At 37.6% G+C, this 16,555-nt stretch overlaps 1 protein-coding gene across 1 annotated transcript in view; it reads left to right on the top strand.

Annotated features, from left to right (window-relative positions):
• Positions 1–1,160: 1,160 nt before the first annotated feature.
• The window catches only part of emc2 (ER membrane protein complex subunit 2), a 37,377-nt gene continuing 21,982 nt past the window's right edge, over positions 1,161–16,555 (top strand). Inside the window, exons 1-5 of the mRNA XM_061716282.1 lie at positions 1,161–1,219; positions 4,585–4,698; positions 10,517–10,581; positions 11,414–11,499; positions 13,098–13,155. Of these exons, the coding sequence (XP_061572266.1) occupies positions 1,180–1,219; positions 4,585–4,698; positions 10,517–10,581; positions 11,414–11,499; positions 13,098–13,155 (363 nt within the window). The 5' untranslated portion in view covers positions 1,161–1,179. The remainder of the gene's footprint in view (positions 1,220–4,584; positions 4,699–10,516; positions 10,582–11,413; positions 11,500–13,097; positions 13,156–16,555) is intronic.

Genomic DNA, 16,555 nt, shown 5'->3' with positions numbered 1-16,555 from the left:
ATATAAGTGTAGGTTTACACTGGAATCACTTTTGTTTTGTTTTTAAGCCAGAACATGGCATAAACACAAACAGTAAGACCACATTCAATGTGGTCTTGGACGTCATTAGGATATGACCAGTAACTCAGTCTCAGTGGAAGTGCTGGTCAAAACATCAACTGTTAATGGCAGCGAATGAGCTTTTTAGGTGAGCGATGTGACATCCCACGCAATTTTAAAACAAGACAAAATAACTGCAAATTAAAAGCACTTGGCTCTTATTGCAATATGTCAAACTTTTTCTTCCTGACATTATGTTTGTTTTTTTTTGTATGAAACTTTATTTCAATTCCAGAAAATACAATAACATTAAAATAAATGGCAGACATCATTCAATAATATAAAAACACAAACATACATAGGCATCATCATAGTCCAAAAAATATAAAATGATTCTCTTCACAAAAAAACTACAATAAAGTGCAAGTAGTTTGTGACATTAACAATTACACTAAACATAATAGGAAGGCAAGATATCAGTAAACATTTCTTTTATGAGGTTGACAGTGGTATTACATTTCTTGTTATTAATCAATTGTATCGTCTCAAAATACATTTTGAAATCAACTTTAAAGGGAACTAAGGATGGACAGGATTTGGAGAATTTTGCCTTATGAATGTGAAACTTAGCAATAAGAATCATAAAGTTGACCAATTGTTGTAATTTTGGTTTTCGTAATATAGTAAGATATCTTTAGCCTCTAATTTTATTACATTATTAGTTTGTATGTCAAAAAATTCTTCAATTTTTTTCCACAAACTTAAAGTATGTTCACATTCATAAAACAAATGTATGATGGTCTCTTCGTCATGTTTACAAAATACACATCTGCTATGAATGTCTACAAATTTGGATATAAGTTGATTGGTGGTGGGGGTAAATAAGATGTAAAATTTTATATTGGGCTTCTTTTAATTAGTTTGAGATTGCAAATTTAAAGGGAAGGAGCCACGCTGTTTTCCATTGAATGTCAGAACAATGGGAGTTCCAAACAAATGTCCCTGTCTTGGGGTTATTTTCCTTTTACTGTAAAAGTAAAAGTAAAAAAGTAAAAGTTTCTAATGTTTATCTGACGTGATGATTGTTGTGCGCCAGCGTGCGTGCCTGTGACGTCACGTGACGTAGTCCTACGGGGAAACATGGCGTCGGTGTCAGAAATGTACGATGTGGGATGGGAAGGTAGGTCAAAACTGGCCGTCTCCGCGGGGTATATGGACGTATTTTTCATTTGCTTTCTCGCCAAACAGCGCGGTGTGTAGTCCCAGCTGCGTCAATGTGAACACACGGGTGGAGAAATGAGCGTTTGAGCTGCAGAGCTAATGCTAGTTAGCTCGGGCTGCTAACCTCGTTCATGGACATGGAGAATATAACGATGACATGTTCCCTGGTTCAGCGTTTAATCGTGATATACGTGATGCATATGCGATATAGAGCATCGTTAGTCTTATTAATCATAACCCAAACTCGGGTTGCGGATTATTACGGGGCTTTTGCGGCGGTAATAGGTGTTGGAGATGACAGGTTCTGCTGCTAACGTGAAGCTGTCTTCAGTGATTTAATACATGACAGAGATTACTCATTAGATCATGGTTTTAATGTAAATATGCTACAGCATGTACTGCCACAGAATAGTATGCTATTATTAAAACCTTCACTGTTTAACTTCCTCCATCACAAATCTGTAACAAGAGTTCTCTTTCCAAAAGGGCGAGTATTATGGCTTGTTAGGGAATCAGATCTGATTGATTGATTGAAATCTTTATTTTGAGCATATTATGAATAAAAAAAGAAAAACAATTACACAAAACATCAGAAAAGAATACAAATAAACATTCATTAAACAAAATCAAAGGAAATAAACCTTCATGCCCGAAAAGGAGTAGGAGGAAGTAAAAAATGTATGAGGTCCTACCCCTTGTTTCTTTTTCAATTTTGCTTGAATACAAAATAAATATAACAGCAAGCTTTACTTTATCAAAAAATATACCTGTTATTACATTATAAAAATATTATACCACTTCATTGCAATATTATACCTGAGCATTCTAAATAAATGATATACCAGAGCACTTATAAATAATATACCTATACAACATGTGTGTGTGTATATATATATATATATATATATATATATATATATATATATATATATCTCAACACATTTCCATTTCAAGCCAACGAGGTGCACTTTAAATCAATAAAGGGTGTCTTATCTGTGCAAACAATATTTGTGTTTAAAGTTGAGTTCTGATTCCTAATAGCTGCACACTCTGTTACTCGGATAGCTATAATTGTTGCACCACAACCACCACTACTGCTGAATATTTGCCCTGATATAACAATTGGTTTGATGTTACAGGACAGAACATTTAATGCTTCTTTTTTTAGGGCTTTATTACCTTCCAAATATTTCCTTTTACAAAAATGCAAACCCTTGAAAGTAGCTTAATCATTCAATTATTAAAAAAAAAAACGATTTATTTTACTCTTAAAAAAAAAAGTCCTAAAAGGAAATGAATTATATTTCTTTGTGACTTGGATGGCACATTTTAAATCAAATTAAATCAAATCAAACTTTATTTATAGCATTTTTCATACAGTAAAATGTATCCTAGTGCGTCACAGAATACAACATATTTATTGTGATTGTGCTCATTTTTAGTTTGTTCTGTGCTCTGCTTTTGTTCTGCTTAGCTTTATTGTACCTATTTGATAAGTTGTAATGCTTATGTTATGTATTTTTTAAATGATGACAAAAATAATAATTACGATAGAAAATGTTCCAATTTGGACCTGCAAGACTGATAACAGTGGAAATCAGATGGCCATTTCCAATCATTTTTGGAATTTTACATTAGTTTTGCCCCATCGTACCTCCAAAGAGTTTGTGATTACTTTTAAATGATAAAGAATAGTATCAGGAGTAAGACTAATTCTGGTTAATGGGATGATTTTTTTTCTTCAGTGTTTTTTCATCAGTCAAATGTTGGCAGGTTCTTAAGTATCTTCTGACTGGCGGACGTTTTATGACCTTGAATCAACTTCACGATTAATTAAATGTTTTACCTCAATTCAACTAATGAACGATCATTTTGTATTTACTCACCCGTCTTGTGCTGGTGTGTGGCGATCGGTAGATTTGTTACTCATGCAATGTGATGAAGTTGCAGTTGATAAAATAAGTGGGTCATTTTTACTGAATGAAACTGTTTTGAGAACTGTTACATTTGACTTCTTTATCTTGTGATTCTAGTAGGCTTTTTGAGCAGCACGTGAACATGCACACACTCGGTTAGGACGGTAATAACAAGAGAAAAAAACCCAAATAACTGACATGGGCAAGATTACATCAGTCATAGGTTTCAAATGTCGGTTTTGATTCACTTTCAGTTAATTGCCCAGCCCAGAGGAGGTTCCTCATGAACGTGCAAATCTTGTTTTGACACGCACACAGAGATCCAAAACAGGTTAAGACAAATAATCTTTGAGTGATTACTTAAATTTTCAATGATGATATGCCCAGAAATCCAGCCATGCAGTTGGATGATTAATCAGATCAGCAGTATGAAAGTCATCAACCAGAGGAACTATAAACAACAACGATTACATGCTGATGTATCTGTAAAAGCAATCTAGCTGAGCTGGATATATATGTGACGATGCATAATATGGGATGATTCATATTAGGTTGTGCCTCATCACAACCAAATATGGATTTCCTCCCAAAAATATAAGGGGAGAAAAAAAGAAAAAAAAAGTTTGTACAAAGCAGAAGCTTGGTACACTGTTAAATGTTTTGCTTTTACAATGAATGTAGTGTATGTATATATCTTCACACAAGACTGTCTATGTCTTCGTTTCTCATGGTGACATCCTGACGTATATCTTCAAACTGTCCTCATGAATGCACGCAGCTCCTTTAGTCTATTGTACACTATGACTATTGAATCCAATCCACACCTTATGACGTAATTACGTCAAAGTGTGGGGGAGACTTTGATACATCATGTTTATTTTGTATATAAATGCAATAGTGAACATTTGAAGTGGATCCAAAACATACAAATCAGTGGATCCAATTTTCTGCTGGTTTTGTCTTAGGACAACTTTGATTAAATGTTTTGATCCACTTCAAATGTTAACTACTTTACATCGCCTCTTACATCTCTTTGCTTTGAGCTAATTATGACATCTAAGGGAAGAATTCATTATTGCAACACTTTAAATAAGTCTAAAAACATGGAAGAACACACCATGTCCCCTCTTAATGTCAGTGCTGTCTTTGTTTCCTCCAATGCTTGAGTGTACTGTAACGGGAAGTTTATATAGTGGTAACACAAGAACAAACTTTTAAGCATTACATTTCAGCTGAAAAGCGTTAGCAAATTTTGAATTTTGCTTTTACCTTTTTCTTATTTAAATTGATGAACAATCTTTTGTAAAGTAATACATTGGACAGCCACAGAAATCAAGGTCTCAGGTTGCTTTATGGTGCAAATTGTGTTGAACTATGTGTCCTTATGGTTGAATATCTCTGTCCACAGAGATGAGAGACAAACTACGCAGATGGAGAGAAGACAACATCAGAAATAGTGAACAAATAGTGGATGTTGGTGAAGAGCTCATCAGTGAGCATGGATCTAAACTTGGAGATGACAGTAAGTGTCACACGTCACACATAAATTGTATATATGGAGAACACACACACACACACACACACACACACACACACACACATATATATATATATATTCACATACTTTGTTGGGTGCTGATCAGGTTGCTGAATTAACCAAAGAAGAATATCCTATTCATTCTCCTAAAAAAATCTCAGTTTTGTAGCATTTTTCTGATTGTAAGCAGAAAATGTTGATCTATACACTTCTGAACTCATCTTGCTACTTTCTCAGAAGTGACATCATCAATAGACACCAGTTCTGTTGGAAACCACACACGCACATACCATAACATTGCCTCCACCATGTTGACACATGATGTGTTTTAATTTGTATCATTTTTTTCCTTCTCCACTTTTTCCCTTCACATCATTTGGATACACATTTCTTTTGGTTTAATTGGAAACAAAGAATTTGATACGTGGGGGAGGGTTTTTTTTTTTAAACAACAAAAAGAAAAACATGTTTTCACAAAGTCTAATGTGACTCTTCTATTCTCAATGCTACCAGTGGTTTCCCCATTGTTGTAAAACCTCTGTATTTATAGTCATGGAGGCATCTGTTTGTTGTGGATTTTGGCAATGATATGTGTACTTTCTCGTAAGTGTGCTCGACTCCTGTTACTGATATATATGTATGTATGTATATATGTGCGTGTGTGTGTGTGTGTGTGTGTGTGTGTGTATAAACACACACACACATCAGAAGTATGAAAATTGTTTGGCACAGCAGAAGCAAAGTTAGCAATTTTTCCTTGGCTGACTTGGCTTATGATAACATAAGATTCTAGTTCATATTACTTTGCATTCATTCTAATCAGATCTGTCCAAACATCTTTATTTCAAGAGTCACTACAAAAAAGACAAAACAAGTGCTGCCAGAGCTGAAACAAGGAGCAGCAGTTCTGCTGGGTCCTGCAGTCGCTCAGCCGGGTTAGACCATTTGCGTTACAGCAGTAATTGATTGTGGGTCCCAGCATACCTCAGTTACTCGGGGGTTCCCCCGGCTGGTCTCGCCTGAGGAGCTGTGCAGCTGCCAGTGAACATTTGGAACAGGACCTTCCGTTTCAAATGTCGTTTCGGTGGTGAAATCAGAAATCACCACCACCAGTTTAGCCAACTGTCAGTTAGCAGAAGCTGCTTCATCCTAGGACAACCCACAGCCAGTCACAGCAGTGTTCGTCAAATTATCGCTACAACACAAAATAATCTCTTGAAATATGAATCATTTGTTAGGTCTTTATTCAGAGCTCAGCCGTTATATTCAGATGTTAAGACAACGGTAATCACTAAGTAGTAAAAATGATGATAGCTAGCCACTGGTAATCAAAACAGCAGCTCATAATAATACATAAATCTCAGAAAATATATGTAATTTTACCTGATGTGGTACAAAAAAAAAAAATCACTCCCCATACAGCTGTCACAGATGTGAAATCAAGCCATGGAGGCCAAAACCATTTTTTTTGAACCAGGGTGTAAATGTTTATTTTTGCTGTAAATATTTGATATTTTAACATGGGAAGTAAGAGAGATTGACCAACTGTTGGAACCAGCCTCCAGTGATCATTCGAGGAATTTTCTATAGTTGGCTTCAACCTGGAAGTTGGGATGTTGGCATCAAACAACTGGCAAACATCAACCGAGTACCTGGTATTAATTCCAGATCGTTAATCTGCTCCATTTGTCTTGAAGTACCAAAAGAATGAACTGCACTCGGTCAGTTAACTTTTTATCAGCTGCTTGTCAAAATACATTTGAGTGTTTTGGTGATTGATGATGTGACTGCCAAGACATATGACAAGATCAATTTAGTGGTGTATGGATCTATATTTCCTGCTCACTTTCCGAAAAATGTCTCAAAGTATCATAGTGCAGATGGAGAATTACTCTAAAAATACTGGGAATGCAATTCAAGTCTTTTTGAAGGCAGAGAAATAGGATATTAAACTATGGTCAGTACGCTTTTCATTTACTGAAGACTGAAGTGTTTATATATGTATGTATGTGTGTATATATGTATGTGTGTATATATATATATATATATATATATATATATATATGTGTGTGTGTGTAAATTATGGTGGAAAATTAAGTATTGGTCAGTAACAAACAATTTTTCTGGCTTTCACAGACCTGTAACATCTTCTCTAAGGCCACGTTTACACATAGCCCCCTCTACGTTTTGAAAAATACCATAATTTACATCAGAACGTTTTCAAAATCTCTTCATTCACACGAATCCGCATAAATACGCTGTTAAGGGGTGCTATGAGCATGCCAAACCTACAGGCGATCTAGATAGACCAAATGCGTTTGCCGTCTTGGGCAGTCTACCCTCATCAGCAACCGCATGACAGTCGCCTGACCTTCTATGTGGGGGCGTAGTAACTCCGAAAGGGACAGTAGCGATGGCCGCGACATCCTGAAGTTGTCAAGCCATTCCTCCGGGACAATTACTTAGTTTTCAAAGTTTTCCCACCAGCGAGCGGTCCACCCTGGTCGGATCCAAAAACGACAACGACGCCGTTGCCAGGCAACCCTTTGTCTTGGTTGGAGATAAAGTTGATGTAAAATTGCAGATTTGTGTCGCATAATGTGACGTTCTGAAGCTTAAATGTCCGTTTCCTTCTGTTTACAAGCAAATGTGAAGATGGAGTTTTTGCAAATCTCCACTTTGGCCGGAGTTTTCAGAAATGATCATTTTTGGTGACTTTGAGCTTCGTTTTCGTGTAAACGAACGGCCAAAACGCATGAAAACACCACTGCTTTGCTACGTGTAAACGGGGCCGAAGCTCTTCTGTATTATTGGAACCTGTTTGAACTTATTATCTGTATAAAAGACACCTGTCCACAGCCTCAAACAATCAGACTCTAAACTCAACCATGGCCAAGACAAAAGAGCTATCGATTTATCTGATTGTTTTATTTCAGTCAGGATTGTGGTATTAAATAAAGACAAAATCAAAATGGCACAATCATCATAGTCTGTCATAGTTATGGATCTATCAATAAGTAGGAGATCAAAGGGAATTTCTATGCAATGAAAAAAACAGTAGCAGTATTTTCATAGATTTTGGTTTATTGAATGCACTCCTTTCTAAGAAAAGAAAACATTATGTAACTGTTATTATTGAATTGAAATTATCAGTAAAATCGCAAAACAGATTTTAAAAGTATTAACACTGCTTTATGTTGTAGTTTTAAATGTGTTAAAGGTTGAGTTGACTATAATCCGTTCGTTAATGGACTGTTGATTAAAAGGAACAGTCTGTTTTAGTGGCTATTAACTCTATAAAAGGTCATGGTTTTCCTTTTGTAAAGAAATTGTCCCACTGCATTGCGCCATAAAACTTTCTTTCCACCAAAAACATTATCATTCATACAGCCTTTATAGGAGGCACATAAACACTTGACATGCCATGCTTTTATTGAAACCAGCGATTAAATTGGCCGTGAAACGAGAAAGCAGTTATCAGAATAAGAGTCGGAATCATTAAAGTGAGGAAAACTCCCGACATCTGTTTGTTTAGGTGTACCAGTTTTCGGGTTGAGTTGGGTTTTTTATTTTTCTGTTCAGTTAGCAGGTGGTCTTCATTTGGCTGAACACGTTCTGTTTGCTTGTCAAAGCTGTTAGCGTTGCACGTTGTACTGATTTCATTAATTGGCTTTTGTTGCCAGCCTTTTCGTGTAATATGCTACAGTTGACTGAAAGAATAAATATCTCTTTGTTACATTGCTAACCACCGAGTTAAAACAAGTTACAGGAACGGCTTCACTTGCTCTAGCCTTGGGGCTTAACGTGCAATCAGGATTATTAATCAGACATTTTTTTTAATATAATAAAAAAGTTAAACTGTTGGGGGAAATGTCGGCTAATGACTTCAAGACTGAATTAATCAAAAGTACTGCTTTCATCGTGTCATTAAAGGTCACTTCAACTGTATAGGTCAATAATATCCCCAAACATTAAGTGGAAACCAGAGAACTGACGGGACCAACTATACAAATGAAGGGAAAAAAGTTATAGTCTAATTCCCTTGTTTTTATACATTTAAATGGGAGGGGGGGGTCAGTCATGCAAAACAATCTTATAGTAATTGTGACTTACTGAGGGCTGGGTTTCGTTAAAAAATGTTCATTATCAATACTAAAACAGATGCTTATCTTAAAGGGGACCTATTATGAAAAACACGTTTTATTTTGCTTTAACATATATAAAGTGGTCTCCCCTCAGCCTGCCAACTCAGAGAAGGAGGAAAGCAACCACATTCTGCAGTGTCTGTACAGCCGCCCGGATGAGCCGTCCAGTGTCATGTGGCTTCTACGAGCCGTTCAGATTCTGCTCCCGTCGTTACGTAACGACAAGAGCGATGCGTGAAACCACGCCCACAACTAACTCCGCCGGCCGGAGCTTCCGCCATTTTTCCGTAGCGGTGTTTCGCGTCATTCAGGCAGCCAATCAGCACAGAGCCTCATTATCATAGCCCCGCCCACTCAGAATCCTGCATAGATAATGAGGTTAGAGAATGGGAAGATAAAGACATGGCTCAGAGGCTGAATTTCTAATTTATTTAGCAAAAACAATCAAAACCTTGTTTTTAAGACATCCAAGGCCTGTTTAAAATAGGTATTAGATGCCATAATAGGTCCCCTTAAATATCGATTCTTGCACATTTCGTTGGTACCAAATTCTTAACCCTTTTTAGTGCAGTCAATAAAATACTTGAAACTTCAAAATGTCACCTTTTTAAAGGGTTATTGGGGAATACTAAAGGACCTCTATTAACATAGTAACTTTTTTTGTAATAACCATAGACTGTAGTTCTATGGAAGTGACCAAATATGGTCACTTGTTGTTATGTAAAGGGTTCAAATTAATTTGATCATATAGGAAGTTACATTAAACATTTAATAGTAGAAAACATATTTATTCCTGAAATAGTTTCAGAATTTAATGTGTTTTTGTGTAGGTACAATTTTTTTATTAACAGTTATCTGCACTTATTCATTAATTTTGGCTTTTAGAGACCTGAAAGTTGTCAATATGTCTCACTGAAAAACCGTTGTCAAAGTTTACTGCTCAGTTCTGCTGTTTTAAATTAGGAATTTACGAATTTGAGTGTTTTTTTTTTCTTATTAAATAGTTGATTGTGTCAAAGTAGTTCCAGAGTGCTGTCAATATTTGATACCCAGCCCTAAATAGCCCATGTAAAAAAATGTACAAAGTTTTAAAAAGACCACTTTAACACAGTTAAGTTTTTTTCTTGACAATGTGCACCTTCATTGAACAGTTTGTGGGTAAAGAGTGTCACTCATTATGTTGTTAGCCAGCTAAATGTAGCCGTCCAAACCTCCTTTGGCATAAGAACTCCTTTAATACTTAACAGTTTATTTTTATCCAACATATGACTCTTTCCCTTTTCCTCTCTGGTGCCTTGAAAAATTATTTTCCCCATGTTTTATCCACACTGGTTACAGGTTGTTATACTAAAGTAATTTTACACATTTTACGCTGTTTCTGCATACATGATCATTTTCAATGTTGCCGTGCTGTCCGTGCCTTGTTTTGCCATCAGTTTATGTAGTATTGCACATTAAATTAAAGAAACAGATGTTTGATTTAATGTTTTTAAGTGATTTAAGTGTGATTTAAAAAAAATAATGCAGTTGTTGGCGACAGAATATTATGATTTTATGTTTGCTATACAGTTCAATGTGTTATTATTTCTTGTCAAGGCAGACAGTGGAATGGAAAGGCCATTAACACTGTTTTCTTTGTCTGTGCCTCTTCTGCCCAGTTTGGATTATTTATGAGCAGGTGATGATCGCAGCGCTGGACTGCAGTCGGGATGACTTGGCTCTGGTAAGTTGTTACAACACTTCCTCACACACCCAAGAGCTTCAAAAGTAATCGTTCGCGCTTTCGCAGCCATTCCTGCTTTGTGGCACCCACACTGCCAAATGTGAAAATCTGATTTTTACTTGGCCAAGGAGCATTACGCCGCCTGTAATTTGGAAAAACAATTTAGTGAGAGCTGGAATTAGAGGGTGCAGCAAATGACTTGAGAAGCATGCTTCAAGTGTTAGCCCAACTTGGGCATCGTTTATGGAATTTAACGTTTTCTTTCTCCCCATCAGATTTAATTGCTATCATAAAGCTTCATGCGTTGTTTCATAGTAAATAATATCTCTGAAGATCATAAAAAATCGGGATAGAGAGAGGGCAAAACTAAGTCATTAAAATTTGTTGTCTGTTAGTTCTCCTTTCACCCTGCTGTCACTCTTTTAAAAGCAGGCAAACGAAAATAAACGAGTTGCCAGATTCAAACTGATGGATTGCATAAATGATCCAAGAGTTACACTCATTAAGATAATTACTGATCGCATTTGTGACTATTTCCTTGTTTCTTTTGCTACAATATAATATGTAAACTTCTGTCTTGCTGTAGGAGAAGAAAAGAGGCAGTGAGAATCCTCATTATTCTCTTTCTAAGCAAGTGTTTCTCCTAAGGGAGGAAGGTTTAGTGTTACAACAGACTGTTTTGTTGCTGGATTATGTTTGTTAAGCTCACGCATTGATCAAGACACCTGGTTTATATGTGAAAAGCTTTATTATCTATAGGTGAAGAAGAGGTTAACATAAAGTTAAATCTTGTCTGTAATTGTTCTCTCTCCTTCTACCCACATCCTTGCAGACCTGTCTACAGGAACTGAGGAAGCAGTTTCCAGATAGCCACAGAGTGAAGCGATTAACAGGCATGAGGCTGGAAGCTTTAGAAAGGTAAGCATTGTATATGAAAAAAACTCTAAAAAGAGACGAGGCAAAAATCAAAACAAAACAAACACCTTTGGGAGGCTGAAGGGGAGAAAGTGTTCACAATTTCTTGAGTGGTACCATGGCCTGCGTGTGTGTGTGGGGTGGGGTGTGTTTATACTGGATAACGCAGCTTACGTTTAGCAGAAGTGGGGAATGGAGAGAAGAAAGACTCCAGTGCTGGGTAGTCCTGTGGCCCTTCAGCTTGAGTCAGGGATTCCCGGGAAGGAAGTGGTTGGATCCCACTGTTATTCTGGGGGTCCCTCAGTCGGTTCTGGTTTCTGCTTTTCTATTCTTTCAGTGTTTTGTTGCTCCTAACCCCTCCCTGTTTTGCTCTTTCGGCTTCCTATTTTTATTCTTTACTGTCCCGTTTTGGTCTCTGCACTCTTGAGTATGTCTTGGTCATGTAAATATTGACATGTTACCACAATCAGAATAGAGAGCTTGAGGAAGAAAGATAAACAGGAGGTATTTTAGGGTTCACAGAGCTGAAGTATGGGTAATTCAATCTGTTTATTACCCCACCCGGATTGCTTTTGCCGGTTATCGGTTATGTCAAAGTGTATGTGATAATTGAGAATGATTGCTTCAGCGCCGTCAGATTAAATAAACTGCACGCCGGGATCTAATTGGCAGCAGACAGAGCTACACTTGAATGACACAACTTCAAACAGTTAGGGTCCTTCACTCTATATACATACACACACACACACACACACACACACACACACACACACACACACACACACACACACACACACACACGGTTCTTAAATAAATAAAGCAAATCAAAGTGGCTCGTGAGTGGTTGCCTGGTGCCATCTGAAATCTCCCAAAGTGTGGCTGAGTAATAAAGTGAACGTGAGGGAATCATCAGTGCTGGAAATGGGGCTGCTCATTGCTAATGGGAACCAGAGTTGCTTCTGTCTGTTGCAGCCTGTGGGTGTGATGGTTTCTGATCAGAGCCATGCCTCTTACTACTAAAACATGCACAACACAAAACACTGAGATTGCTCCCTTTTAGAAAAAAAACAGGATCAAGACTCGTATCTCAGTGACGGATTTGAAGTGCATGAGTCATATCTTCATATTTCATACTGTGTGATTTGATACTTAGAGATTTGAAATATTCCTTTTGAGAGATTTACCCGAGCCCTGTCTAAAGGTTGGAGTTCCAGTTGAATCAATAACCCAGCTGATACTGACAGATGTAAAAGTAGTGATTTAATTTTGTTTAAATATACATTACATCAAATACAGCCAAATGATAATGCAATCTTAAAGGGTTTGCTATGTTTGTATTGATTTCATGACTTATTGTGGAATGATAATAAACCTCTGAGAATGTCAGCTGTGTGACCAGCAACATGAAGTTAAATGAGCGTCTTTGTTCCTTTGAGATTTCTGTACAGCTTCACTTTAATCAGAAACCTGCCATTCTGTATACACTAACTTGATTGCCTTGAACTCTTGCTTGATTTTCCCACTACCTAATTTTACACATATGGCGGCTGCAATTGACTGAAAAACCAATTTGTATCCTTTTTCTGTTTGTCTCTCGGTAGGTATGACGAGGCCAATAAGCACTATGATGCAATTCTCCAAGATGACCCCACCAATACGGTAAGAGCGAGAGGCAAACACAAAAAGCAAAAAAAATCCCGCTCCTTTGCATCACACTTTGCCTCACACTGTGGTCTCAGCCTTTCGGAAAGCTTTAAATCTGTCAGCGGACTTTGGTGTTAGTGGTAGCAGTTCGCTTTAAGTTAAACTCCACTAGGCCTGTCTGGCCTCAACCACAGTGCTGATCCGCCTATCACACACACAACTGAATATTGTTGAACGTAGGGGGGGCTGGGTTGTTTAGGGGGTAGTTCATGGTCTTAGTTAGTGTTAGACATTTTTGGTGGAAGTCTTAACAAATCTAAAGGACTGCTCTTTGAAGATAGTAATTGATTGGACCTTTTTGATCCCACCTTAACTTTGTTATCCATTCAGGTGCTCTGTGATACTGTATCTCTGAGCTTCTTTCTGTCTTTTCTTTTTAATATGTTGTTCATCTGTGTTTCAGTAGCATTGCTTTGATAGTGTTTCTCCAAACCCACATCCTCATCAGCACAGTGTACCTGCCCTTAAGTCTTTCCATGTGGCCATGCAAGAAATTTATTTTAACGGCTTTCCAAAAGCAACCACAGCTTTGTTTATTTTGGTTACATCTATCTCCCTGTTTCCCCAGAGATGATCTGCTCATTTCATGCCCACATATGGATCAATTTTAGTTTTTTGTCGAGTATTTTTTATTTTTTTTCTCATCCGACACTCAGAGAAATACCATAGGCGTTTGTACTTTGGATGCCATGCAGAAATTCCTCACATTGTCAGCTGTGTGCTAAAACAAATAGAGGGCTTACTGAAAAACTAATAACCCTCACTTCGCTTTGATCCACCTCACCACTCTGGCTCTCCTGACGGTGTAGTGAAGTTTTAAATTCCCTTCTCTTATGTATGTAATAGACGGTGATAGTAAAGCTTTCTTCACCATTCAAGTCAAATCATTTTAAAAACTTTAAATGGAACATTGAAGGCCTCTTGACTCTGAATCCCACGTTTCCACCAGGGGAGGAGGGGGGGACTGGGCTCTGGAGATCCGGGCTGGGTATGGAAGCCCCGGGGAGAGGAATGCCAACAGGGCGACGACCATCCGCCTCCGCACTAAACCACCATTGATATACTGTGTGGGAGAGCTTCTCAATGCAATATATCTACAGTTAGAGTTCAGCGAGCTTAGCCACTTGATGTACAGAATCAAAGCTCAAAACTCGTATTTTTATTGTGCATTTATTTAACATAGAACAAAACACACAAATCAAATCAAATTATCCAATCAAGAAACAAGGAAAATAAGGGAACATTTAGTTGTGGCGGGTGCTTGGCCTTCCCAGCAGTTGGCTTGTCAATACCACAGTGTTTCAAATATGCGGTTTTTATGACGGGCCTAACTGCAGCATGAAAATAAGATTAGCAGCAGATGATATGAAATGTTCATTGTTCACGAACTGAGATCACAGCTGGACCAAACTGACATAAAGATCTAACAAGCTGCTCCATTCATTAAGTTGGAAGAATAATTCAAAAATTGGGGATTTGTGAGCTTAAGCTTATGGTTTGACTTCCACTAGAAAAAAAAGTTGGGATACAACAGGCTCGCCACTTGATTTGCTACCAGCAGATATAAAAGGGTGCTAACATCTCTATAATTAAAATAAAACAAACAACCCATTGTATTTTGGCAGTCATTAACCAGGTCAACCGGTCTTCATAAACTCAGTAGAACCGTGGCCGACTCTTAGAAAAGCCACGCCGCAAACATTACACTGTTAATCAGCATACATTTTTTCAGTTTCATGGTATTCCCAATTCTGGCAAGAAAAAAAACAAAAAGCTAAAATAAAAATGGAGCGCAGACACATTTCTGTTCAGCTTTCCTTAATTATCTTGTCTCTGCAACAGATGTGTGATTCATGATTCGTAGCTGCACTGATCTGCGGCGAATTGCCCTGCATCCACTGTTTTGACAATGGGAGTAGTAATTTCAGTGAATCAGGGCACCTCCCCAACATGGCACTGATCTAATGAAGACTCTGGGACATCCTTGGAAAGGGAATGGTCCGTTTCCTGGTGTGTGCACGCTGGAGGTTGCCACCCTTGTGAGCTTAAGTCGTTAAACCTGGGACTGGAAGTGGAACAAAACACACAAGTCTGTTCCCCATCTCTGGGATATTAACCTTGAACCTTTTTCCCACAATCCCTGTCCTCAGTAGGAGTATTGATGGACGTAGATGCAAATATATGATGACATCATTTAGGTCACCTGTCTTGGGGTTAGGAGAGTCTCCTCCCTGCATGTTCTCCACATTGCTCTTAGGAATCTGGGCAGGAGATGTGCCTGAGAAATGGCGGAAAATTGGCGACTACAAGGAAGACTTGCGAGGCATCCCAGCATGCGAAGCAGAGATTGGAAACTGAGCTGTTGTAATTACAGGCTGTGGAATAGATGTGGTACACATTAACCAAAATTGTTGAATCAACAAAAATTGCTCAAGGTTTTTTTTTTTTTTTTTATTCTATTTGCCATGGCCTTTTCCAAAAAATGTTTCAGTCTCTTAGCCTCTTCCATTGCTTGCTATGTTCCAGTACTTAAAGCAAATGGTTGGCAAAATGTTCATCTTTATGCATAAAGTGCATTTTCCCCTTTATGTATTAGTCCTTGTAATTTAGATTACACAGTACTCACAATATTTGCATTCAAGCATGTAGGAGTTTATTATTTAATAGTGAGTGGACCTGCTAAATTCCCCCTGCCCTCATTTCACCCCAATTGTTCGATGTTAAAAGCATTAATTTCTTAAATAAACCATTGAGGTCAGAGTTTTCCTCAGAAGTTGATTGATAATTCTGTGCCATATTCATTGAAGGACTAGAGTATATTTATTCAAATGCTATAATATTGAAATTTACAGTTTTTACCAACTGTGTATTCTAGGAAAAATACTGGATGTACGTGTAGTTAAGTTAAAAAAAATCTTTAAAAAAAAGCATTTCTCTAAATTAGTATTTCAGTCCTTAACTATTATTTTCTTTCTTTTGAGCTCAGTTTCCCAGGTATGCGTTTTGTGCTAAGTGAGGCACCCTTGTTCTGATGTTTCTTATTACTTTGTAAAAGAAGGTTGCGGTAGGCTGTAGCCCGGAGCCAGCGGCGATGTTAATAACCCAGTCCTCACTCCTAAAGTCTCTTCAAAGTGCTAATTGAAAAAGAATCACAACAACAGATGGATCAGACCCAATGCCAGTTTTTTCTGGATCATTAGTTAGAGAAAGGAGGAGAGGGAGAGAAGTGGTTTTGAATTGCTGCTCATTTAATAAAGTGCCGTGTGACTCTTCTGGGCTACTAACTTCCATATGTTCCTCTTGAGCTCTGAGGGTCTCTATATATGAGAAAAAAAAACACACAAGTGTAGCAATT

Source organism: Cololabis saira, chromosome 3, assembly GCF_033807715.1.
Source record: "Cololabis saira isolate AMF1-May2022 chromosome 3, fColSai1.1, whole genome shotgun sequence".
Taxonomy (NCBI): domain Eukaryota; kingdom Metazoa; phylum Chordata; class Actinopteri; order Beloniformes; family Belonidae; genus Cololabis; species Cololabis saira.
This window is presented reverse-complemented; position numbering and strand designations above follow the sequence as displayed.